The 26,681-nt window shown below is 40.5% G+C and overlaps 2 protein-coding genes across 3 annotated transcripts in view; both read left to right on the plus strand.

The window, feature by feature from the left end:
* The first annotated feature begins 5,409 nt into the window (after positions 1-5,409).
* On the plus strand, positions 5,410-21,796 carry LOC111974549 (AP-3 complex subunit sigma-1). Its single transcript, XM_024002328.2, has 6 exons — positions 5,410-5,684; positions 9,862-9,953; positions 13,042-13,153; positions 13,328-13,399; positions 14,218-14,325; positions 21,051-21,796. The coding sequence occupies exons 1-6, from the start codon at positions 5,616-5,618 to the stop codon at positions 21,177-21,179; spliced, it is 582 nt and encodes a 193-aa protein (XP_023858096.1). The 5' UTR covers positions 5,410-5,615; the 3' UTR covers positions 21,180-21,796.
* Positions 21,797-22,412: 616 nt separating this feature from the next.
* commd10 (COMM domain containing 10) overlaps positions 22,413-26,681 on the plus strand; it is a 44,308-nt gene continuing 40,039 nt past the window's right edge. For both annotated transcript variants that reach the window (XM_024003027.2, XM_024003028.2), the window contains exons 1-3: positions 22,413-22,749; positions 23,139-23,229; positions 23,586-23,696. In XM_024003027.2, coding sequence (XP_023858795.1) covers positions 22,721-22,749; positions 23,139-23,229; positions 23,586-23,696 — 231 coding nt within the window. In that variant the 5' untranslated portion in view covers positions 22,413-22,720. The remainder of the gene's footprint in view (positions 22,750-23,138; positions 23,230-23,585; positions 23,697-26,681) is intronic.

Raw genomic sequence — 26,681 nt, forward strand, 5'->3', positions numbered from 1 at the left:
GAGCAGATAATGATGTGTAAGTAGTGATACTGGTGTGCAAAAGAGCAGCAAAGAAAATTAAAACAATATGGGAATGAGGTAGGTAGATTGGGTGGGCTATTTACAGATGGACTATGTACAGCTGCAGCGATCGGTTAGCTGCTCAGATAGCTGATGTTTAAAGTTAGTGAGGGAAATGTAAGTCTCCAGCTTCAGGGATTTTTGCAATTCGTTCCAGTTACTGGCAGCAGAGAACTGGAAGGAAAGGCGGCCAAAGGAGGTGTTGGCTTTGGGCATGACCAGTGAGATATACCTGCTGGAGCTCGTGCTACGGGTGGGTGTTGTTATCGTGACCAGTGAGCTGAGATAAGGCAGAGCATTACCTAGCATAGACTTATAGATGACCTGGAGCCAGTGGGTCTGGCGAYGAATATGTAGCGAGGGCCAGCATACTAGAGCATACAGGTCGCACTGGTGGGTGGTATAAGGCGCTTTGGTAACAAAACGGATGGCACTGTGATAGACTACATCCAATTTGCTGAGTAGAGTATTGTAAGCAATTTTGTAGATGACATCGCCGAAGTCGAGGATCGGTAGGATAGTCAGTTTTACTAGGGTAAGTTTGGCAGCGTGAGTGAAGGAGGCTTTGTTTGCGAAATAGAAAGCAGATTCTAGATTTGATTTTGGATTGGAGATGTTTGATATATGTCTGGAAGGAGAGTTTACAGTCTAGCCCGACACATAGGTATTTGTAGTTGTCCACGTATTATAGGTCAGAACCGTCCAGAGTAGTGATGCTAGTCGGGCGGGCAGGTGCGGGCAGGGAACGGTTGAAAAGCATGCATTTGGTTTTACTAGCGTTTAAGAGCAGTTGGWGGCCACGGAAGGAGTGTTGTATCGCATTGAAGCTCGTTTGGAGGTTAGTTAACACAGTGTCCAAAGAAGGGTCAGATGTATATCGAATGGTGTCGTCTGCGTAGAGGTGGATCAGGGAATCACCCGCAGCAAGAGCGACATCGTTGATATATACAGAGAAAGAGTTGGCCCAAGAATTGAACCCTGTGGTACCCCCATAGAGACTGCCAGAGGTCCGGACAACAGGTCCTCCGATTTGACACACTGAACTCTGTCTGCGAAGTAGTTGGTGAACCAGGCGAGGCAGTCATTTGAGAAACCAAGGCTGTTGAGTCTGCCGATAAGAATGCGGTGATTGACAGAGTCGAAAGACTTGGCCAGGTCGATGAAAACGGCTGCACAGTATTGTCTTTTATCGATGGCGGTTATGATATCGTTTAGGACCTTAAGCGTGGCTGAGGTGCACCCGTGACCAGCTCGGAAACCAGATTGCATAGCGGAGAAGGTACAGTGGGATTCGAAATGGTCGGTGATTTGTTTGTTAACYTGGCTTTCGAAGACTTTTGAAAGGCAAGGTAGGATAGATATAGGTCTGTAACAGTTCGGGTCTAGAGTGTCTCCCCCTTTGAAAAGGGGGACGACCCGGCAGCTTTCCAATCTTTTGGGATCTCAGACGCTGCTTTGCAGCTCCTTCAGGGTTATCTTTGGTCACTTTGTTGCCTCTCTGATTAATGTCCTCCTTGCCTGGTGAGTTTTGGTGGGCGGCCCTCTCTTGGCAGGTTTGTTGTGGTGCCATATTCTTTCCATTTCTTATAATGGATTTAATGGTGCTCTGTGGGATGTTCAAAGTTTTCTATMTTTTTTTTAATAACCAACACTGATCTGTACTTCTGCACAATTCTGTCCCTGACCTGACATGAGAGCTCCTTGGTCTTCATGGTGCCACTTGCTTGGTGATGCCACTTGCTTGGTGGTGCCACTTGCTTAGTGGTGTTGCAGACTCTGGGGCCTTTCAGAACAGGTGTATATATACTGAGATTATGTGACAGATCATGTGACACTTAGATTGCACACAGTTGGACTTTATTTAACTTTTTATGGCTGCAGGGGCAGTATTGAGTAGCTTGGATGAAAGGTGCCCAGAGTAAACGGCCTGCTCCTCAGTCCCAGTTACTAATATATGCATATTATTATTAGTATTGGATAGAAAACACTCTGAAGTTTCTAAAACTGTTTGAATTATGTCTGTGAGTATAACAGAACTCATATGGCAGGCAAAAAGAAAGAGAAAAATATCCAACAGGAAGTGAGAATTCTGAGAGTGGTTGATGTTAAAGTCATCACCTATTCAATTCCCTGTAATATATGGATCTGTTTGCACTTCCTATGCCTTCCACTAGATGTCAACAGTCAGTAGAACGTGGAATGAAGCTTATGCTGTGTTGTGGGAGCGGATGGGAGGTGTTTGAGTCAGTGGTCTGGCAGAGTGCCATTTCTTGGTCACGCACTTTCCTCATGATATCGTCATGCGTTCCATTACTTATAGAGACTGAAAAGAATGCTCCTGTTGGAACGTTATTGGATATATTATGATAACAACTTCCTGAAGATTGATTCTCTACTAAGTTTGACCAGTTTATTCGACTTGTAATATAATTTTTGAAGTTTTCGTCAGACGTTTGCCTGCATCTGCGCGAGCGTTTGGATACATGTACTACACATGCTAGCAAAATTAGCTAATTGGACATAAGTAATGGACATTATCGAACAAAACAACGATTTATTGTGGAACTAGGATTCCTGGCACTGCATTCTGATGAAGATAATCAAAGGTAAGGGAATATTTATGATGTAATTTCTGTTGACTCCAACATGGCTGAGAAATGTTGTTAAATCTGAGCGCCGTCTCAGATTATTGCATGGTGTGCTTTTTACGTAAAGTTTTTTTTTTAAATCTGACACAGCAGTTGCATTAAGGAGAGGTATATCTATATTTCCATGTGTTATAACTTGAATTATCATACATTTATGATGAGTATTTCTGTTGAAACGATGTGGCTATGCAAAATCACTTGATGTTTTTGGAACTAGTGAATGTAACGCGCCAATGTAAACTCAGATTTTTTTATATAAAATATGAACTTTATCAAACAAAACATGCATGTATTGTGTAACATGAAGTCCTATGAGTGTCATCTGATGAAGATAATCAAAGGTTAGTGATTCATTTATCTCTATTTCTGCTTTTTGTGAAAGCTATTCTTTCGCTGGAAAAATGGCTGTGCTTATTGTGGTTTGGTGGTGACCTAACATAATCGCTTGTAGTGCTTTCGCTGAAAAGCATATTTGAAATCAGACACTTTGGTGGGATTAACAACAAGATTGCCTTTAAAATGATATAAGACACATGTATGTCTGAGGAATTTTTATTATGAGATTTCTGTTGTTTGAATTTGGCGCCCTGCACTTTCACTTGCTGTTGTCATATCATCCGGGTAGCGGGATTGCAACCATAACTAATTGTGTGACTTTCTGAAGGTAATTGGTTGCACCAGATCTTATTTAGGGGCTTCATAGCAAAGGGGGTGAATACACATGCACGCACCACTTTTCCGTTTAATTTATTTTTTATTTTTTAAACAATGATTTCTTTTCATTTCACTTCACCAATTTTGACTATTTTGTGTATGTCCATTACAGATTGTAATGCAACAAAATAGGAAAAATGCCAAGGGGGATGAATACTTTTGCAAGGCACTGTAGATTTAAGTCAAAACTTTAACTCAGCCACCCAGGAACATTCACTGTCTTCTTGGTGAGCAACTCCAGTTCAGATTTGGCCTTGTGTTTTAGGTTATTATCCTGCTGAAAGGTGAATTAATCTCAGGCTGTCTGGAGGAAAACAGACTGAACCAGGTTCTCCTCTAGGATTTTGCCTGTGCTTATGTAACAGTTTAACTTTAGTCCGTCCCTCGCGCGAACCAGGGACCCTCTGCACACATCAACAACAGTCACCCACGAAGCATCGTTACCCATCGCTCCACAAAGGCCGCGGCCCTTGCAGAGCAAGGGGAACCACTACTTCAAGGTTTCAGAGCAAGTGACATCACCGATTGAAAGGCTATTAGCGCGCACCACCGCTAACTAGATAGCCATTTCACATCCGTTACACTCAACCCCCTTTCGACCTCCTCCTTTTCCGCAGCAACCAGTAATCCGGGTCAACAGCATCAATGTAACAGTATTACTTTAGTCCGTCCCCTCGYCCCGACCCGGGCGCGAACCAGGGACCCTCTGCACACATCAACAACAGTCACCCACGAAGCATCGTTACCCATCGCTCCACAAAAGCCGCGGCCCTTGCAGAGCAAGGGGAACCACTACTTCAAGGTCTCAGAGCAAGTGACGTCACCGATTGAAAGGCTATTAACGCGCACCACCGCTAACTAGCTAGCCATTTCACATCCGTTACACTTAGCTCCATTCCGTTTATTTTTTTATCCTGAAAAACTCCCCTGTCCTTAATGATTACAAGCATACCCATAATATGAGGCAGACACCACTATACTTTAAAATATGGAGAGAGGTACTCAGTAATGTGTTGTATTTTCCCCAAACATAACACTTTGTTTTCAGAACAAAAATGTAGTTATTTTACCACATATTTTACAGTTACCTTGGTGCCAGGATGCATGTTTTGGAATATTTTCATTCTGTTCAGGCTTCGTTCTTTTCATTTTGTCAATTAGTTTAGTATTGTGGAGTAATTACAATGTTGTTTATCCATCCTCAGTTTTCTCATCCTCAGTTTTCCATCCTCAGCCATTAAACTCTGTAACTGTTCTAAAGTCACCATTGGCGTCATGGTGAAATCCCTGAGCGGTTTCCTTCCTCTCTGGCAACTGAGTTAGAAAGGACACCTGTATCTTTGTAGTGACTGGGTGTATTGATACACCATCCAAAGTGTAATTAATATCTTCACCATGCTCAAATGGATATTCAAAGTCTGCTTCTTTTTTTTTATCCATCTAACAATAGGTGCCCTTCTTTGCCCAGTATTACAAAACCTGCCATGTCTTTGTGGTTGAATCTGTGTTTGAAATTCACTACTCGACTGAGGGACCTTTTAGATAATTGTATGTGTGGGGTACAGAGATGAGATAGTATTTTGAAAAATAATATTAAACAATATTATTGCACAAGTGAGTACATGCCATTTATTATGTGACTTGTTAAGCTTTTTTTTTTCTTCAGAACATATTTTGGCTTGCCATAGCAAAGGGGTTGAAGACTTATTGACTCAAGAAATTTCAGCTTTTCATTTTTAATTAACTTGTAAAACTTAGGAAAAATAGAATTTCACTTTGACGTCATTGGTTATTGTGTGTAGGTCAGTGACAAAAAATATAAACGTAATCAATTTTAAATTCAGGCTATAACACAACATAATTCGGGGAAAAAACTTGAGTGTGAATGCTTTCTGAAGGCATCGTTGGTGTTAGATGTTCATTTTTACTGGTCAAATGAAACGTTTGCCATCATAGTTTGACCCACCACGGCTGCTGTAGTTGCAAGAATATGAACGGTTTGACGTGGAGTGTGGTTATTTCCGCAAAATCTGGATGGAGAAATGGCATGTTGTTAGCCTGCTAGCCGTAATTTGAGCTAAATTGAGACGGATTAGAATCGGTTCCCAGGTAGACTGGGTCGGTACTGGAGTGTTGACAACAGTCATTCATAGACTGATCCCATTTTTTCTTCCCCTCATAAAACAGAGCATCATGATTAAAGCCATACTAATATTCAACAACCATGGGAAACCTCGGCTTTCTAAATTCTACGAGCATTACGTGAGTATGCAATGAATTGTTTCGAATCTGCTGTAGCTAGCTAGCATGCATATAACAATGTTAGGTTATATAGCTAGCTCTATTTTTGGCTAATTAATTGCACAATTATTATTGCAAACAAACAAGGTTAAGTAGCTAACGTTATACTGGTTTATGTGGTGTAATGTGAGACCTAACTGGTTTGTTTACGTGGCTAGTTATGTCATTGATCTTGGGATATGCTATATCAGACTGAGCAACATTGTTATTTTAATAATTAAGCATGTGTCGGAATARCTATCGTTTTACACACACAGGCTAGCTACTGGATTAGGGATGTTCATGTCTCCTCGCAGTCTCGTGCACTGATCACTGAGGAAAACATGTTGAGTGTTCGTTCTGTCTGTCCAAAGGGGTTTACGTCACATGACATGCCGATGTTCACGTTATTGACTTGTGCTCCTGCCTATCAATCAATTAATTCCTCATCAAAATTGTTTGTTTTTTTCTCTAAAAGATGAACATGTATTACTCGTCACAGGCTAGTAGTCAAGGAGACAGAATAGCTAACCATGTAGAGTCCGATATATTAACAGTGGTGTAAAGTACTTACGTACAATTACTTTAAAGTACTATTTAAGTAATTTTTGGGGGTGTCTTTACTATTAACATTTTGATAACTTTTACTTCACTACATTCCTAAAGAAAATTATGTACTTTTTACTCCATACATTTTCCCTGACACCCAAAAGGACTCATTACATTTTGAATGTTTAGCAGGACAGAAAATGGTCTAATTCACACTTATCAAGAGAACATCCTTGGTCATCCCTACTGCGTCTGATCTGGCGGACTCACTAAGCACATGCTTCATATGTGAATGATGTCTGAGAGTTGGAGCGTGCCCCTGGCTATCYGTAAATAAATTAAAACTAGAAAATGTGTCCGTATGCTTTTCCTAATATAAGGAATTTGAAATGATTTATACTTGTACTTTTGATACTTAAGTACATTTAAAACCAAATACTTTTACTCAAGTAGTTTTTTACTGGGTGACTTTTACTTGAGTAATTTTCTATTTACAGTACTTATCTTTACTTTTACTCAAGTATAACAATAGTTTTTCCCCCACCACTGTAGATTAACAAAGGCAACCCTGGGGTTGAAGGCACCATGCTCTACCACCTTAGCAACACAGGACTTTACAAAAGGCTATAATCTTTAAATGTTGGTACAGATAAACTAATTCCCAAGGGTAGCTAAGGTGCAATTCCATGGTAACATAATGGCACTGAGACTCAGATTTTTCACTTAAAATGTTTGACAAACAAAAACCATTGATTTCAAAGTTGACAAACTAAATAACTCGATACACAATGACTACTTTTAACAATTTTACACATTCACTGGATTACCTGTGCAGGTGGAAAGTTTGATAACAGAATTTCTGTAAAATCTCCCTCAGTTTGTTGTCCATTTTCCCAAAACTCTGTTAAATACAGTACATTCAGAAAGTATTCAGACCCCTTGACATTTTTCACATTTTGCTACGTTACAGCCTTATTCTAAAATGGATGAAATTGCCCCCCCCCAAGAAATGTAGACACATTTCCCCATAATGACAAAGCAGAATTTCTTTGCAAATTTATAAAAAAGAATATATATATATATATATATATATCGATATATATCTATATCACATTTACGTAAGTATTCAGACCCTTTAATCAGTACTTTGTTGAATCACCTTTGACAGCAATTACAGCCTCCAGTATTATTGGACCTGATGCTACAAGCTTGGCACGCCTGTATTTGGGGAGTTTCTCCTATTCTTCTCTGCAGATTCTCTCAAGCTTTGTCAGGTTGCCTGGTGAGCGTCACTGCACAGCTATTTTCAGGTCTCTCCAGAGATGTTAGATCGGGTTCAAGTCCGGGCCTTCGCTGGTTCACTCAAGGACTTTCAGAGATTTGTCCTGAAGCCACTCCTGCATTGTCTTGGCTGTGTGCTTAGGGTCATTGTCCTGTTCGAAGGTGAACCTTCGCCCCAGTCTGAGGTCCTGAGCACTCTGGAGAAGGTTTTCATCAAGGATCTCTCTGTACTTTGCTCTGTTCATCTGTCCCTCGATCCTGACTAGTCTCCCAGTCCCTGCCGCTGAAAAACATCCCCACAGCATGATGCTGCCACCACCATACTTCACCGTAGAGATGGTACCAGGTTTCCTCCAGACGTGAYGCTTGGCATTCAGGCCAAAGAGTTCAATCTTGGTTTCATCAGACCAGAGAAATTTGTTTCTCATGGTCTGAGAGTCTTAAGGTGCTTTTTGGCACCAACTCCAAGCGGGCTGTTGAGCATTTTACTGACGAGTKGCTTCTGTCTGGCCACTACCATAAAGGCCAGATTGGTGGAGTGCTGCAGAGATGGTTGTCCTTCTGGAAGGTTCTCCTATCTCCACAGAGGAACTCTGGAGCTCTGTCAGAGTGACCATCGGGTTCTTGGTCACCTCCCTGACCAAGGCCCTTCTCCCCCGATTGCTCAGTTTAGTCAGGCGGCCAGCTCTATGAAGAGTCTCGGTGGTTCCAAACGTCTTCCATTTAAGAATGATGGAGGCCACTGTGTTCCTGGGGACCTTCAATGCTGCAGACATGGTTTGGTAACCTTCCCCAGATCTGTGCCTCGACACAATCCCATCTCGGAGCTCTACGGACAATTCCTTCGACCTCTTGGCTTGGTTTTTGCTCTGACATGCACTGTCAACTGTGGGACATTCTGTAGACAAGTGTGTGCATTTGCAAATCATGTCCAATCAATTTACAAGTCTGAAGCAATCATAAACGTTTATTTTTCACAAGTTTGGATATCAAAGTACAGCACAGTCGAGTACTGTTTGGCAGCAATTAGACTTGAGTCTTCTTGGGTATGACACTATAAGCTTGGCTCAACTGTGGAATCTTATATAGACAGGTGTGTGCCTTTCCAAATCATGTCCAATCAATTGAATTTACCACAGATGGACTCCAAGTTGTAGGAACATTTCAAGGGTGATCATTGGAAACAGGATGAGCTCAATTTAGAGTCTCATAGCAAAGGGTCTGAATACTTACAGTACCAGTCAAAAGTTTGGACACACCTACTCATTCCAGGGTTTTTCTTTATTTTTTAAATATTTTCTACATTGTAGAATAATAGTGAAGACATCAACACTTTAAAATAACATATGGAATCATGCAGTCAGCAAAAAAGTGTTAAACAAATATATTTTATTTGAGATTCAAATAAGCTTATGATAGCTTTGCACACACTTAGCATTCTCTGAACCAGCTTTGTGAGGTAGTCACCTGGAATGCATTTCAATAACAGGTGTGCCTTGTTAATTTGTGGATTTTCTTTCCTCCTTAATGCATTTGAGCCAATCAGTTGTGACAAGGTAGGGGTGGTACTTTCCGAATGCACTGCTCATATGAAGTGGGTAAAACATGATGTAAACATTATAGTGACCAGTGTTCCATGTCTATGTAGATAGGGCAGCAAATTGCAGCTACTGATAGTGAGGATTCTTTCAGTCAGTCACTTGCATAAACACAGAAAACGGTTATTAAAAAAAGCACATGAATAGAACACAGAAATTAGTTATTAGAAAAGCACAAACATGGGTCCTTTCACATGGAAATTACCTACATTTTTTACATGTAATTTTGGAAAGTATTTTTTTCTTACATATTTCAACTACAGGAGAATTGCTCAAAAAACAAAAATAATATTGACAGCATACTGTATATGCTACTGTGCAACATTGCTCTTTTCGATTTTCCTTTTCTAGAGCGAGGAGAGTAGAGATGTAGAGTGATGAGATATTAGGCTAGACCAGAGTCTCTGTGCTTGCATGGAGAGCTCTCTGCTATGGCCTCTCCCCCTAGTCTCATGCTTCATATCACTTGACTCATTTCACATGATCACTTGAAGGCATTCCCTTTCACTGCAATGACCTGGCTTACACATATTTCAGAGAGAACATTTGCAAGAATATGTGGACACTGGAGAGAGTATGCAGTGAATGTCCTGCCACTTCTTTTAGGTTATGAGTGGTAAAATGGACACTTGGATAGTTTTAAGCATAAATGTTGTGAAGACCTGTACCAAAAGCTTTACATTTTGGTTTTCCCATGAACACTGACTGTATTTGTAATTTATGTTCCACAGAACGAAGACACGGAACAACAAATCATCAGAGAAACATTTCATCTGGTGTCCAAAAGAGATGAGAACGTCTGCAATTTTCTAGAAGGTGGAATGTAAGAGATTTCTTTTAAGACGTCAAACTGCACTGGAGTACTGAAATCCATAAGTGTTAAGATGAAGCGTTGTCTTAACACCACTTCCTGATCATGTCACAATGAAATGCATATCCTTTCAATTCCATGTAGACAAATTCAACCATTTGAGCTGATGATGTGGGCTACTCAACATCAATGTTCCACGAGTAGAATCAGCTTTCCATGAGGCAACAGCTCATGACAAATTGCACTGCATGGGAGAGCTAAGGGAGAAAGAGGGAACCTATCAGATGGTGACCAGCAGGGSAGAGATCAATTGGATCATTATGAATAGTTGAATATTCATTCGTCATTCATGAACCAGTCCCAGGTGTTAGGCTATTGCATTGTGGAACCTCCTCTCATTCAACAGAGACTAATAGAACTGGGGTGTATTCATTAGTGCACACCAGTAGTAAAATGTTTTGCAACAAACGTATTAGACAAATTCAGGTTAGTCTCCCTAGTGAATACACCCCTGGGATCCCTGGTATATGATTGTTGCTACAGTTTAGTCTCATCAACAAATACGATGTTGCTCAAGCAGCTTGACCTTCTACACAGACTCAGGTCAACATGCTTTTATCAAGCCTTACAAAGATTGGTCAAGGCTTCTGTCCTTGGCCTGGACTTAAAGGAAAACTCCACCCCAAAACTATCCTTTTGATATTTGTTTCATTAGTCCATTGCTGATATAATAATGAATGTTGCATCATATGCTGCTAAATGCATCAAACGGGCCAGATTGTTTTTGTCCAACAGATTGACAGGGCCAAGTGGCTAGTGCAGGTTAAAGGAAAATGCCACCCAAAAACTATTCATTGCTATGTTTCATTAGTCCATTATTGATATAGTCCCAAAATGTTTTGCCTGTCAGCAATCAAGTTTTCAACATATGTAATATGTAATACAGAAATCCGCAAAATACATAATCATACGGGCCATATTTCTGTATTTTGAAAGTTACATATCTTGAAAACTTGATTGCTGACATGCAAAACATTTTGGGACTATATCAATAATGTACTAATGAAATAAATATCAAAGGATAGTTTTTTGTTGGCATTTTTCTTTAACCTGCACTAGCCACTGGGCCCTGTCAATCTGTTGGACGTCTGGATATTCAAATGGTGTATTGTGAATGCTGCTTCTGACCCAGTTACTTGTTCATAAAACCAACATGTTTGGCTGTGTTTCATGTCATTGAATGTGTGTATTGAGTAGGGTTGCACATTTTGGGTAATATTCAGATGTGGAAACCTTCCGTGGGAATATATGGGAATKAACGGAAATATATGCAAATTATTATTAATACCATTTAAATGTAGATGTTTTTTGCATTGGATATATTTACCATATCATATGGAGACAGAAACATAAACCTTTTACCTTATCATAAGTAGACATAATTGCAAATGAGTAAATACTTCCAATAGAAAAGAGAAAAAAAACTATTTATTTAGTTACAAATTGAACTTTATTTGAATGAGTTGACTCTTCACATGGGATGATTTCACTGAACAACAAAAGGGAATATTGAATGATCCATCGCATCTCCCAGAAACGTTTAACATACATCTGTAAAATGATAGTCTAGAAACTAGAGCTTTGGTTGTCTTCCTCTCAGGCTTCCATGTCTTCTCCCTGGACCTCCTCAATGTCCACCTCTTGAACATCAGACTCTGAGGCCTCATCTTCACTGTCACTTTCCAACCTTGTTGAGGATGGCTCGTTATCAAATTTGCTTGGATGGCCACCAATTTTTCACCAAGAACCTCATCCAGGCCAAGGTGGCGAGACACGGTAGTGAAGACACCATAGGCCTTGTTGATCTCTGCACCAGACATGATGCCAGCATACTTGGGGTCCAACATGTACGCTGCATTGTGTATAGGCTTCAGGCAGAAGTCTTCATGCTTTTTGATGCATTTCAGAACTGCAGTTTCCACTGCTTGGAGCAACAGTGAAGTGGGCAGKGCAGTACGGACTTCTTCTCTTACATCTGAACATCAGACAGGATGGCGTTGTCTCCCTCAATCCGTGCAATGGCTACTGCTATCGGTTTCAGGCTGCTTACCATTCTCTCCCAAAATACATCATCTTGGAGGATCCTCTTGATGGGGCTGTCCATATCGGCAGACTGTGATATGACCATTTCTTGGAGAGACTCCTTCCCCTCCAGGAGACTGTCAATTTTTATTTAAATATTTTTAAAACTTATTTATCTAGGCAGGTCAGTTAAGAAGAAATTCTTATTTACAATGACGGCTTAGGAACAGTGCCTTGTTCAGGGGCAAAAGGACAGATTTTTATCTTGTCAGCTCGGGGATCCGATCTAGCAACCTTTTGGTTACTGGCCCAACCTCTAACCACTAGGCTACCTGTGGGCTCAATAGCATCTCATTAGTGTGCAAGATCTTGAGAATCAGCTTTACATGTGATGGAAGAATGCACTGTGCATGCAGAGAGAGGGTTGCAACTCCATTGAATTGGGGATAGTTTAACCAAAATATGCCACAAGACCTAGAATTGCCTTATGTGTATCCCACAAAAAAAGGTTCACTGTTAACTTTTTAAAAATGAATTTAAGCAAAATTCCCCAAATTCCAGGGCTTAACTTCCCATGGAAAGTTTCCGGGAAAATGTCGGAAATTTACCGGAAAGTTTCCGACCCTTTGCAACCCTAGTATTGCGTAATAAACATCACACTGACTGGTGTTTCATTAAGGATCATTGTGCTGACAACTATCCCATGTATTTATTGGTGCCATGTGTGACTATTTCCCATGTGGTGTTGACTGTTCCGATGTACAAGCTATCTATTAACCAACCTTGCTTCACTTCCACATGCTTGCCAGTGTTCACAGATCGTAGGCAAACGCACACCAACTGGGGTGCATTTACTACACGCCAAATGGGGAGGGACCTACTTGAATTTTTCCAATAAGAAACACTAGTTTTCCTTAATGTTTTCCGTTGCAAAAATGTTGCTACGGTTTGCACTAATGAATACACCCCGTTCAGAGAACTTTTCGACTGTCCCCTCGTTTTGTTTTTGTGTCGTCAGGTTGATTGGTGGATCTGAGAACAGGCTCATCTACAGACACTATGCCACGCTCTACTTTGTATTCTGCGTCGATTCCTCTGAGAGCGAGCTTGGTATCCTAGATCTTATCCAGGTAACGTTTCTCAAGTCTTGGGGGGATCGTTTTTTGTTGTCGAACTATGAACATTTGGTACCACCATCTTAGACTAGCTTGTTGTTGGTGGACGTGTCATTGATGGAGTGAAACAATGGCCAACCTAACTCGGTAGATTATTACTGTTCAGTGAATGTAATTGTCTCTCCACAGGTGTTTGTGGAAACACTGGACAAATGCTTCGAGAATGTCTGTGAACTTGACTTAATTTTCCACGTGGACAAGGTACAAAGTATTGTATCAACCATATCCTAGCAATACGCTGTTCATTGTAATATGTCCTATATCAGAGACAGTTAAATGTTCACGGTGAATGTGTGACTCCCCATAGACACTGACTGTGCCACTGTGTAATTAATTTACTATAAGACTGTCTAGGTGAATTTATCACCCCTGTGATAACGCTCGGTCCTGCTGGCTCGTCATATCTAGCCAAGTCTGTTGCGGCAAAGCAGGATATTGCGTTACTTCCTGCACAGGTTGCCTCATTTCACGCAGAAAGATGCCATTGATATTCATGTGTACACAGGGTAATATGAGCAAAAAGAAAGCAAGATAATTGTGACAGCAGTAATCTATAACCTAGTCTGGGAAAACCCAGACCCAGGGCTATGCCATTGGTGTATGCAGGAACATTGTTAATGACCAAAGCAACCTATCTGCCTTGAGGAAACGAAGCAATCTACATAAAACAAACAAATTATAAATGAGACTTGGTGTGATTTTATGTTTGCATATCGAATATTTTTACATGAGATAAGGTTGCATGTGTATATCTCTCATCAGGTCATCTGTTTTCAAGGGTTGTACGTCTCCTGTTCACATTTGTTTAGCCTCTTCAATATCAAACAATAATAATTATGTATTTTAATTGTCTAAGAAAAAAAATCCTCTTTGAAATAGATCCTGTAGGTTCCAAATCTGTGAAAGGCACACAGAAAAAGTCCCCCCCCCCCAGAAAAACATATTTGGGTCACAGAAATGGAATGTTTTCTCAGTCAGAGAATAACCTGTTAATAGATCGTCTTCTATTGAACCTGTAGGTCCACAATATACTGGCAGAGATGGTGATGGGGGGGATGGTGCTGGAGACCAACATGAATGAGATCATCATACAGGTGGACGCCCAAAACAAAATGGAGAAATCGGAGGTAAGAGTACTTCTCTAGGACTTCCTATACTCCGGGTACATGCAGGCATGCGTGTATGCTGGACCCTGCATGTCCTTCTTGTGATGCTCCTGATAAGTATTTGTGCTCTCTGGCGCTCCACTGCTGCACTGCTGCACCACATAGAATGCCATTCTCTTCCAACCTACTCCCAAAGATATAATCATCATCATCATAAAACACTGTCTCTTCTACCGAATGTACACATTTTCCAATGCATCTGCGTAATCTTGATCCTCAATAATCACACACCCTCATGAGATACATTGCTCATCCCACTCTACAGACTGGAAATGTCCTGTTGGTGTATTTTGCTTAAATGTGGAGGGGGTGGTAGTGTTTGGATGACCTGAATGGTTAGTTGTGGTCATTCTGATGTTAAAGTTGTCCTGAGCTGAGCTTGTTAACATCTGTGATATCTTGTAGGTGAGTTGTCCACGATGTTAAAGCCTAGATATTGCTTTGTTCTCATGCAGCTGTTGTCACTTTTTTCCTAATTCATTTGCAGATCTCTTTGAATATAGTCTTTACATTTCACCATTCATGAAAACAGATTGTTACAGCCAGAGACAATTTCATGGAATCATTACCATTTGCCAATGGCAGAACAATGCCATTATGACTTAGACAAGATGTATTTTAAATTGACACACACACACAAAGTTCTCTAGTTAAATAAATGAATATGAAGCGAAATATTTAAAAGCCACAAATGTTTATCAGTAAGTTCTTTGAAGGAGATATTTTGTTAGGTTACGTTTGCTTGGCTGTTATTGCAATGTAGTGCTACTACACAATATAAGGTTACATGGTGAAACTCTGAAGTCCCATGGATGTGTAACTTGCTGTTAAGTTCTTTTTGTTTCAAACATCTACAGATGTTTTACCTCACTGTAGCAGTGTGGCTGTGTTTAACAATGAAAACAATGCTTTGGTAACAACTTTAGGCCGTATTTTGTGGTTGATCAAATGGAATCATTATTGACATGTAAGCCGAGTCTTTGACTGTTCAACAAACAGATGTGCTCTGTCTTTTCCTTCTTGGACCTACCCTAGACCACAGTGTTCCTCATAATCATTCAAACTTCAACACCAATGCTAATTCTGAGTCATAAGAATGATGTAAACTAAATAAATTCCAAGCAGTATGTAAAAAAAAAGAAAAAAAAGAATGTCAATACAAATTGGTTTAGAATGATAGGCTGGATTTAGTTCACTTTCACATGCTCAACCAGCTCAATGTAAAACTCTAACTGTTTCTTTGACTTTGGAGATGTTGAGGCCTCTCAGGTCAGTGTCTATGAATGTGGTCTACGGTAGGTCTTATCACTTTCTATTTATACTGAACAAAAATATAAACACAACAATTTCAAAGGTTTTACTGAGTTACAGTTCATATGAGGAAATCAGTCAATTGAAATAAGTTCATTAGGCCATAATCTATGGATTTCACATGACTGGGCAGGGGAGCAGCCATGGGTGGTCCTGGGAGGGTATAGGCCCACCCACTCGGGTGCCAGGCCCAGCCAATCCGAATGAGTCTTTCCCCACACAAGGGTTTTATTACAGACAAAAATACATCAGAAAAAAATACATCAGCTGTCCGGGTGGCTGGTCTCAGACGATCCTGCAGGTGAAGAAGCCGGGTATGGAGGTCCTGGGCTGGTGTGGTTACACATGGTCTGCGGTTGTGAGGCCGTTTGGACGTACTGCCAAATTCTCTAACACGACGTTGTAGCCGGTTTATGATAGAGAAATTAACATTCTATTCTGTGGCAACAGCTCTGGTGGACATTCCTGCAGTCAGCATGCGAATATCACGCTCCCTCAAGAAATCTGTGGCATTGTGTTGTGTGACAAAACTGCACATTTTAGAGTGGCCTTTTATTGTCTCCAGCACAAGGTGCACCTGTGTAATGATCATGCTGTTCAATCAGCTTCTTGATATGCCACACCTGTCAGGTGGATAGATTAGGTTGGCAAAGGAGAAATACTCACTAACAGGGATATAAACAAATTTGTGCACAAAATCTGAGCTCAATAAGCTTTTCGTGCTTATGAAACATTTCTGGGATATTTTATTTCTGCTCATGAAACATGGCACCAACACTTTACATGCTGTTTATATTGTTGTTCAGTGTATATATAAACTGTAATTACTTTGATCTGCTTTAACAACATTCCTCATTCCTCTTTTTCCCTGACGCTTTCTAGTTCTTTCCATTCTTCTCTCTTTACAGACGTTTATCTTTCAGTCTCCCAGACAGGACAGGTAGACACAGGTACTGCTAAATTTCCAACCAAGTACTGTAACCTCCCAAATTTACACTATACCTAGTTCTCCATGGGCCGACCACTTAATAGCAAAACGACGTCACTAACATCAAAATATTTTAGAGCAGACCCAACAATTTATCACTGTTACTTAAAGAGAGTAATGAAACCCCATATTGCTTAGCTACTATTAAGGAAATTGCTTAACATGTTTCAATTATCATTTGAAACTTCCATGTATGGTGACAGTAAATAGTTTTTAGGATAACAGGGACTTAATATTGGGCAGACTAGTGTTAGCCATACAGAATTGTTTGTCAGCTATACCTGCCATAGTTTATTTATTTTTATTTTGCCTGAATCAAAAAAATAAATAGGTCCTATCATAGCCCAAATAAAATATGTTTTTACAGCTGATTTATTACTATGTCATACACTACAACTAGGGTCTGGAGTTGTTTAGCCTACTACCAGATCAGGAAAATGCCCTAGGAAAATAATCCCCCTACCACTCTGGGACATGTGGTGCCACCTCTGTAATCACCACACAGGGTTACAAGTGAAAAAACATCTCCTATTCGTATGATCTACATTTTGCTTCCATAGCTTTACGTGGCTCAGTGCAGCCAGCAGCTACTTCCATAGCTTTACGTGGCTCAGTGCAGCCAGCAGCTACTTCCATAGCTTTACGTGGCTCAGTCAGCCAGCACTACTTCCAAGCTTCGTGCTCATGCAGCCAGCAGCTAACTCCATATTTGTGTTCTACGGGCCAGTGCAGCCAGCAGCTACTTCCATAGCTTTACGTGGCTCAAGTGCAGCCAGCAGCTACTTCCATATGCTTTATCGTGGCTCAGTGCAGCCAGCAGCTACTTCCAATGCTTTTACGTGGCTCAGTGCAGCCAGCAGCTACTCCATAGCTTTACGTGGCTCAGTGCAGCAGAAGCTACTTCCATAGCTTTACGTGGCTCAGTGCAGCCAAGCAGTACTTCCATAGCTTTACGTGGCTCAGTGCAGCCAGCAGCTACTTCATAGCTTTACGTGGCTCAGTGCAGCAGCAGCTACTTCCATAGCTTTACGTGGCTCAGTGCAGCCAAGCAGCTACTTCCATAGCTTTACGTGGCTCAGTGCAGCCAGCAGCTACTTCCATAGCTTTACGTGGCTCAGTGCAGCCAGCAGCTACTGCAAAAAAAATTCTGAATGGTACAGGCTGTTACTGCAATTTCAGGTAACTCAATAAAACAAGTCTCAAATATTAGGAATAATACATTTCAGCTGTTTCAAAAACATTGCTCCGCTATTACCATTTATACTTTGGGAGTGTTGGCTCAATGAGACCATTCTGTTTACACCTGCTTCAAGGGTGGCAACTGTCACCTCCAGATGTAGCGCGAGAGACGTGGCAAGTATGCAAGTTTACATTTGAGTAATACGTGTAGCCGACGGTACTTTTACCAAAAGTATAGTAAGTAAGAAGAGCAGTGGAGGCTGCTGAGGGAAGGACGGCTCCTAATAATGTCTGTAACAGAGCAAATGGAATGGCATCAAACACCTGGAAACCATGTGTTTTGATGTATTTGATACCATTACACTCCTTCCGCTCCAGCCATTACCACGAGCCCGTCCTCCCCAATTAAGGTGCCACCGACCTCCTGTGGTGAGGCTCTAAGAGGTGCAATTATACTGTTCACATGTCTGGTCTGGCTCGGTGTTTGTGTCTGTAACAGAGGTCTCGTCTCAATTTCGCAGGTGCTGAAAATTTCAAGCCACATCTCGCTAGGCTCATAGCTAGCCAAGTACAACACAGCATGTTTATCTCTACGGGTCCTTGTCACCACGCTCTGCTTTGCTGCCCTATAACTCTCATCAGACTGCTTTTATGACACGTGTAAACCACTGTTTACATACATGAAATGTGTCCCCCCCCCCCCCTGGTGTGTGTCATCAGTGTTTATTAATCAACAGACCATATCCCAAGCCAGTCATTTGGTTTTCCAGGCAGTCACAGCTCAGCGCCAAGGTCAGTAAAAACCCAGGGTTGTTCTCATTGAGGACAGTAGCTACTCTGTATTGTCACTCAACTTGAGGGCAGCAAAATTTATGAAGGACACTTAAACTGACCTTGTGTTTTTAATTACAGAGAATGAAATTAGAATTCTGTGTATGTCAAGGGTTATAACTGGTTCAGGGAACAGAACTGGAACCTGGAAGGAAAGTGAGCTATACTGTTCCGGAACCGAACTGTTATTTTAAAAGCATTGGAACCGGTTAATACTATTATTTTAAGTTCCGGGCAACAAGAAAAAAATCTCCCACAAAAACCCAGCAAAGCGCCTATGCAAAGTCCTCCCTCTGTCAATCTGAAACTTCTTCCAGCGTCTGCCTGCCAGCTGAACATCTTTGCCAGTGCGTGTGTAGGCTACCTGCCCCTCCCCCTCCGAAGCATAGCAATAGCCTACTGATGTTACAAGTGTGATTCAGAACATAGGGAGAGACATTTCTTATTAGAGAAGAATGGATTTACTTTTTCATTGCTGGTTTGGGATACTATAGTTATCACATTTCACATTGGATTTATTAACCACAAAAAGGTAAGATGTGTTTTTAATTTTGGTGCCGCTCTGCACACAGAAGCTTGTTAGTGATCTAGCATCTCTGGTCCAACGTTAAGCCAACTCTGAAATTCAAAGACATTCAAAATTCCTCTATAGATGCCGCTCCTCCGTATGTATAATTCTTTATTTTGTTSGTCGGGAACATTGGAACAGAACGAAGGGTTCTGCTCAGAACAAAACCATTGGAAAATAATTTTAGAAATGGCTAAACAACTGGTTTAAACATTTAGTGAATGCTACTGATTTAATATTTGTAACCGGTCCTATGGTATTTGAAAAGAGATGCCTAGTTCTACTCATTTTCACAACTAGAAAGTGTAGCCTAGTAGCTAGAAGCTGATTGAATTTAAATGTTTGGGTCTGACTGTTGAAGATGCTGTGGAAGAACAGCTGTGATTTTTAAAAGCAATCCCTCAATCTAGGGATCAAGAAATGTTATTCATAGCAAATGTCCATTACTTATTTTGCTATTGACATTTCAACCAATTTAGTTTTGTATCTCAAATTATATTAGATAAACTTTTATATAATTTTCTATTGAACAATGCTTTGAAATTCACTGCTTTAGTGTTTCTCAGTATACCGTAGAGTAGACACCCTGCTGTGTCACAGTATTACAACAATTCCCCACATGGTTCATGTCATTGGGTAATGCCGTGGAAATAACTCTCAACATAGAAGATGCAAGCGACAGCTATTCAATGTACTTTTTAAAATAATCAAACATTAGCCTAGATTGAACATAGTCACCCACGTTACCAACTATTAAGTCCTTACCTTACCGTGTGAAGAGTTCCCTTCTGAGTTGTTAAAATTGTAATGTATTACAGTATATCCTTGAAAAAGTTGCTAAATGTTCTAACTGGTAAAACAGTCGGTTTGTTGTACTTCAGGAATGGTCATAAAAAGGTCTACGAAACTATTATGAATTCTCATAATGGTGTTATATTTCACTGAGAAATATTTAAGCTGTAAGAAATGTTCACACAGATTTGTTTTTATTTATTCAACCTTTAATTAACTAGGCAAGTCAGTTAAGAGCAAATTATTATTTACAATGACGGCCTACCCCGGCCAAACCCTCCCTTAACTCTGATGGCGCTGGGCCAATTTTGCGCCGCCATATGGGACTCCCGATCATAGCCAGTTGTGATACAGCCTTGGATCGAACCCGGGTCTGTAGTGATGCAGTGCCTTAGACCGCTGCGCCACTCGGTCCCCCTCACATACAGATGTGAGTAAGCAGTAAATATTAGTGTAGAGTGATTTACATTAGGCCATCTGATATTGCTCTAGTTAGTTTCCCAAGACACATAGCCTATATAAGACATTTCACTTCAGTCACATGCCCAATTTATGTTTTCTAAATTCTATAAGCATTCTATAATTTCCTCCTCATATCAAAATCCATTTTTTTCTGCTTTACCCAATTCTCTCCTTGCATTTGTATCCTTATCAGTCTTTAAGAATTTGGTTGGTTCACTTTTCAAGCAATGCTGCCTCTGTCTTTTTAAAAGTAAATTTAATATTTTAAGATCAATGAACGTAGCACTATGTTCTCATAGTTGAGTCATAATTGGCCCTGGTTGTTATGTAAATCATAAATGAACCAAATATTGCTTGTGCATATGAAGCTAGGCATTTGAATGTACATTTGCACATGGTCTGTTTTTAATAGTTGATGCTTTGCATTTTGTCTGGTGTCTGTGGTGCTGTATGTTTCGTCCTGTGCGGTTGTGTGTCCCTGTCCATTGTGAGGGTCGAGTGGTGTAAGTGTTTCTAGGTACTCTTAACTCTGTTATATTTATGTTTTGTATCTAGGCTGGTATTGCAGGAGCCCCTGCTCGCGCAGTGTCAGCCGTAAAGAACATGAACCTCCCCGAAATGCCCAGAAACATCAACATTGGAGACATCAGCATAAAAGTGCCAAACTTACCCTCCTTCAAATAGCTGGCAAGACCCACCGTGCAGAAGTCAACCAATGTTTACCATGCAATTGTTTAACCAAAATCCGAACAAATACCAACTTTTCTCAAAGAGCATGAAGGTACTGTGTGAATTTCTTTGGCGTTAACTTTTTTTTATTTTTCTCCCCGGTTTTAAATGAATGTCGTTGTGGCTTTGTTCTGTTTGAGAAAATTAAGTATTTATTTATTCCATTCCTCGACCCTCACTGGAGGTGTGCCCTTATGTCGTGGCTGCTACAGTATTGGACATTCATACTTTAGTAGTGGTTTGTAAAAAATACTTAACAGAATATTCTTATATACAGTATATGATGCACAGGAGGTTGGAGGCATCTTAATTAGGAAGGACGGGCTTGTGGTAATGGCTGTAGCGGAATATGTGGAATGGTATTCCATTCACTCCGTTCCAGCAATTATGAGCTGTCCTCCCCTCACCAGCCTCCACTGRTATGACGATATATGCTGAAATTGTATTTCTTTGTCTTACCTGTATACACAATGGTTTAAACAAATGATCTTGTCTTGTCAAAAATGTTTCTCTTGATTTAATCAGTGCATGTGTTTTTTGTTTTTTGCAACTTAATAAACTATTGAATCATTTTTTGCYTATTTGGAATTTGTGTTGGCAGTTAAAGTTTTCATTGTATTCAATAATATAATAGTGCAGTTAAGTATGTTTGTCTGAAAGAAGAGCTAGTTGGACCACAGTTTGATCTAAGTAGGTAACATCTTATTTATGGACATTGTCAAAGACTCCAGTCATCAAGTCATAGACTATTCTCTTTGCTATCGCACAGCAAGCGGTACTGCAGCGCATTGACTCGGTACCAGTACCCCCTTTATATAGCCTCGTTATTATTTTATTGTGTAACTTTTTATAAAAAAATKTACTTTAGTAAATATTTTCTTAACTGTTTCTTGAGCTGCATTGTTAGTTAAGGACTACCGACAACACCTGTTGTATTCGGCGCATGTGACATAACATTTTATTTGAACCCATGATTACATTTTGAAGTGATTGATGCGCCATTCTACTAGATAAAGCTATACGGCATCATAAAGTATATTAGTGGCCAGTACTTGACTAAACTACAATGCCATTGATAGATAATTGATTCACAATTTTCTGCGATTTGGAACAAAGTCATGCACAAATATACGACAGTATGTGCATTTCGGCCATTATGGAGTTCGTATGACAGCACGTGACTGCTTTACGCCAAGTGTTGCGCTGCTTTTATGCAGAAAAATAMTTTTTTTAATGTAATTGTCAGTTCGTAAGCAAACCAGTAATATATACCTTATTGTTAATTATAAGAGCATAGATTACAATGTAATATTAAATTGATTTGGTATTTGTGTGTAATAAAGTGGTTTAGAAAATGAACGCGCTGAGTGCGCAATGTAAATGGTCGCGAATGCAGCGTTTCATAACAGGAAGAGAAAATAAGGATTCCTGCTGTTGCATTTTGTAGTGACAGATTTAAACGAATAATATATTTGTTCAACATACAGAAGACCGTGATGGCTGCCATAATCACAGAAACACAAAGGTAGGCATTTAGTTAACGTTTATTCTACTTCAAGGTAACATGTTTTCTAACTGAAACGTTAAGCTAGCCCTGCTAGCTAGCAAGCTAATAAGATAGCTAGATAAATATAAGTCAAAAAGTCATCTTGCTAGTCAATCTTTATGAAAGTGTATGAGGGTCTCACTCTAGCAATATTTACATGAGAAATAGAGGGCAYGTTACAGCCATGAGAATCAGAATTTCGTTAATTTCTTAAGGGGAGATGGAACTATACAGTACGAGCGTAAGGTCGGAATTTTTAGGCTAATCCTACTCATTCATTCATGAGAGCAGTTTCATCCATGTCTGTTAGCTGACGTTAGTTAGCTAATTGTGCTCCACACAATCTGACGTTGTTATTCAATCCACAGCATAAAAGAAGCAGTAACTTCCATCAACACAATTGAACTGAATAAATTCTCCAGACTACTTTCACGAATTCTGCAGAAACTTCACCTGAAGGTAGGTGTCTCGAGAGAGCAAGTCAGGTGACGTATAATTGGCATAACATAGACATATGTTCCAGAATACTCTTGCCTGGTCTCTCTTGCTAACTCCATTGCTGTCATTGTTCAGCCTGACAATTCATGACGGTTTAGTTGGTGAGAAAGAAGACACCCACTGGCACCCAGGCTACACAAACTCTGTATCATGCATGCTAAGCCTCACTTGGGTTTTATAGAATAGTGCAAGTGGCACTGGTGTTTCTAGTGCCGTCAAACATCAGGCCTTAGTCATGATAGTACTGCAGCCCACTTGAATAAATTTTTCCAGTACATGTGTTTACAAAGAATGATGAAGTTAATTGTGTCCCTCAGGAAGAGCGCACGTTCAGTGAGGAGGAAGAACAGAAACTGCAGAGTGCTTTGTCATTGGACAAGCAGAATCTCAGTCTGGTGCTGGATACAACTGCCTTCATTCTAGAACAGGTAAGTAGGCCTTGATGTTCACCTCAACTCTAGCTACACTAAATAACCTTACGTATGTGCACACCTGCTTGTCAAACAACTAATTAAAAAAATTATGGGCATTAAAATGGAGTTGGTCCCCCCCTTTGCTGCTGCTATAACAACCTCCACTCTTCTGGGAAGGCTTTCCACTAGATGTTGGAACATTGTTGCAGGGACTTGCTTCCATTCAGCCACGAGCATTAGTGAGGTCGGGCACTGATTAGAGATTCGACCGATTAATCTCGGCTGTCCCCAACCTGTTGCCACAAAGTTGGAAGCACAGAATCGTCTCGGTGGTCCCGTTCTGTGAGCTTATGTGGACTGCTTATGTGGACTACCACTTTGCAGCTGAGCCTTTGTTGCTTCTAGAAGTTTCCACTTCACAATAACAGCACTTAAAGTTGACGGGGGCAGCTCTAGCAGGGTAGAAATTTGACAAATTCACTTGTTGGAAAGGTGGCATCCTATGACGGTGCCACGTTGAAAGTCTCTGAACTCTTCAGTACGGGCCATTCTACTCCCTATGCTCATTTTTTATACAAATGTCAGCAACGGGTGTGGCTGAAATAACCAAATCCACTAATTTGAAGGTGTGTCCATAGACTTTTKTTTATACAGTGCATTTGGAAATTATTCAGACCTTCACTTTTTCCACATTTTGTTACGTTACAGCCTTATTCTAAAATTTATGAAATCATTTTTCCCTCATCAATCTATGCACAATACCCCATAATGACAAAACAAAAATAGTTTAAAAAAAAAAGTTTTTGCAAATGTATTAAAAATAAAAACTGAAATTACATTTACATAAGTATTCAGACTCTTTACTCAGTACTTTGTTGAAGCACTTTTGGCAGTGATTACAGCCTAGTGTCTTCTTGGGTATGATGCTACAAGCTTGGCACACCTGTATTTGAGGAGTTTCTCCCATTCTTCTCTGTAGATCCTCTCAAGCTCTATCAGGTTGGATGGAGAGCGTCGCTGCACATCTACACTGCCGCTCAAAAGYTTGGGGTCACTTAGAAATGTCCTTGTTTTTGAARGAAAAGCAATTTTTTTGTCCATTGACATAACATGAAATTGATCAGAAATACAGTGTAGACATTGTTAATGTTGTAAATGACTATTGTAGCTGGAAACGGACRATTTTTTAAATGGAATATCTACATAGGCGTACATAGGCCCATTATCAGCAACCATCACTCCTGTGTTCCAATGGCACATTGTTAGCTAGTCCAAGTTTATAATTTTAAAAGGTTAATTGAAAATTAGAAAACCCAATTTTTAAGTTAATTATGTTAGCACAGCTGAAAACTGTTGTTCTGATTAAAGAAGCAATAAAACTGGCTTTTAGACTAGTTGAGTATCTGGAGCATCAGTACTTGTGGGTTTGATTACAGGCTCAAAATGGCCAGAAACAAAGAACTTTCTTCTGAAACTCGTTAGTCTATTCTTGTTCTGAGAAATGTAGGCTATTCCATGCGAGAAATTGCCAAGAAACTGATGATGTCATTCAACGCTGGGTACTACTCCCTTCACAGAACAGCGCAAACTGGCTCTAACCAGAATAGAAAGAGTGGGAGGCCCCGGTGCACAACTGAGCAAGAGGACAAGTACATTAGAGTGTCTAGTTTGAGAAACAGACGCCTCACAAGTCCTCAACTGGCAGCTTCATTAAATAGTATCCGCAAAACACTGTCACAACGTCAACAGTGAAGAGGCGACTACGGGATGCTGGCCTTCTAGGCAGAGTTGCAAAGAAAATGCCATAGTGGCCAATAAAAAGAAAAGATTAAGATGGGCAAAAGAACACAGACACTGCCTAGAAGGCCAGCATCCCGTAGTCGCCTCTTCACTGTTGGCGTTGAGACTGGTGTTTTGCGGATACTATTTAATGAAGCTGCCGGACAGCTCTCTTCAGAGCTCTGGCTAGGCTCAAGGACATTCAGAGACTTGTTCCGAAGCCACTCCTGTGTTGTCTTGGCTGTTTGCTTAGGRTCGTTGTCCTGTTGGAAGGTGAACCTTGGCCCCAGTCCGAGGTCCTGCGCCTTCTGCAGCAGGAGTCTCCCAGTGGCTTCCGTCTGGCCACTACCATAAAGGCCTGATTGGTGGAGTGCTGCGAAGATGGTTGTCTTTCTGGAAGGTTCTCCCATCTCCACAGAGGAACTCTGGAGCTCTGTCAGAGGTACCATCGAGTTCTTGGTCACCTTCCTGACCAAGTCTCTTCTCCCCCRATTGCTCAGTTTGGMYGGTCGGCCAGCTCTAGGAAGAGTCTTGGTGGTTACAAATTTCTTCCATTTAAGAATGATGGAGGCCACTGTGTTCTTGGACCTTCAATGCTGCAGAATTTTTTTGGTAACCTTCCCCAGATCTGTGCCTTGACACAATCCTGTCTCAGAGCTCTATGGACAATTCCTTCGACCTCATGGCTTGGTTTTTGCACTGACAAGCACTTCAACTGTGGGACCTTATGAAGACACTTGTGTACCTTTCCAAATCATGTCCAAATCAATTGAATTTACCACAGCTGGACTCCCATCAAGTTGTAGAAACATCTCAAGGATGATCAATGGAAACAGGATGCACCTGAGCTCAATTTCGAGTCTTATAGCAAAGGGTCTGAATACTTATGTAAATAAGGTATTTCTGCTTTTTATGTTTAATACATTTGCAAAAAATTCCTAATTCTGTCATTTTGGGGTATTGTGTGTAGCTGTGTTGTTGTTTGTGTCGAACTGCTATGCTTTATCTTGGCCAGGTCGCTGTTGCAAATGAGAACTTTTTCTCAACTAGCCTACCTGGTTAAATAAAGGTCAAATAAAAAAATAAAAAATGTAGACCTAGATTTAGCGTCTAAACATGTATTAAGTGACGGTGAATGAAAAGTGCCTCGAGTCCTATTACAGATCCCCTATCTCTATGCAGGCTGTCTATCACTATTACAGATCCCCTATCTCTATGCAG

The sequence above is a fragment of the Salvelinus sp. IW2-2015 genome, linkage group LG15 (genome assembly GCF_002910315.2).
Source record: "Salvelinus sp. IW2-2015 linkage group LG15, ASM291031v2, whole genome shotgun sequence".
NCBI classification, from domain to species: domain Eukaryota; kingdom Metazoa; phylum Chordata; class Actinopteri; order Salmoniformes; family Salmonidae; genus Salvelinus; species Salvelinus sp. IW2-2015.

Bases quoted from the DNA above. Each gene is read 5' to 3' on its own strand.
- LOC111974549 (XM_024002328.2), top strand. From the start codon at position 5,616: ATGATTAAAGCCATACTAATATTCAACAACCATGGGAAACCTCGGCTT. The intron at 5,685-9,861 runs GTGAGTATGCAA...TATGTTCCACAG, and splicing joins CTAAATTCTACGAGCATTAC to AACGAAGACACGGAACAACA. The intron at 13,154-13,327 runs GTAACGTTTCTC...GTCTCTCCACAG, and splicing joins GTATCCTAGATCTTATCCAG to GTGTTTGTGGAAACACTGGA.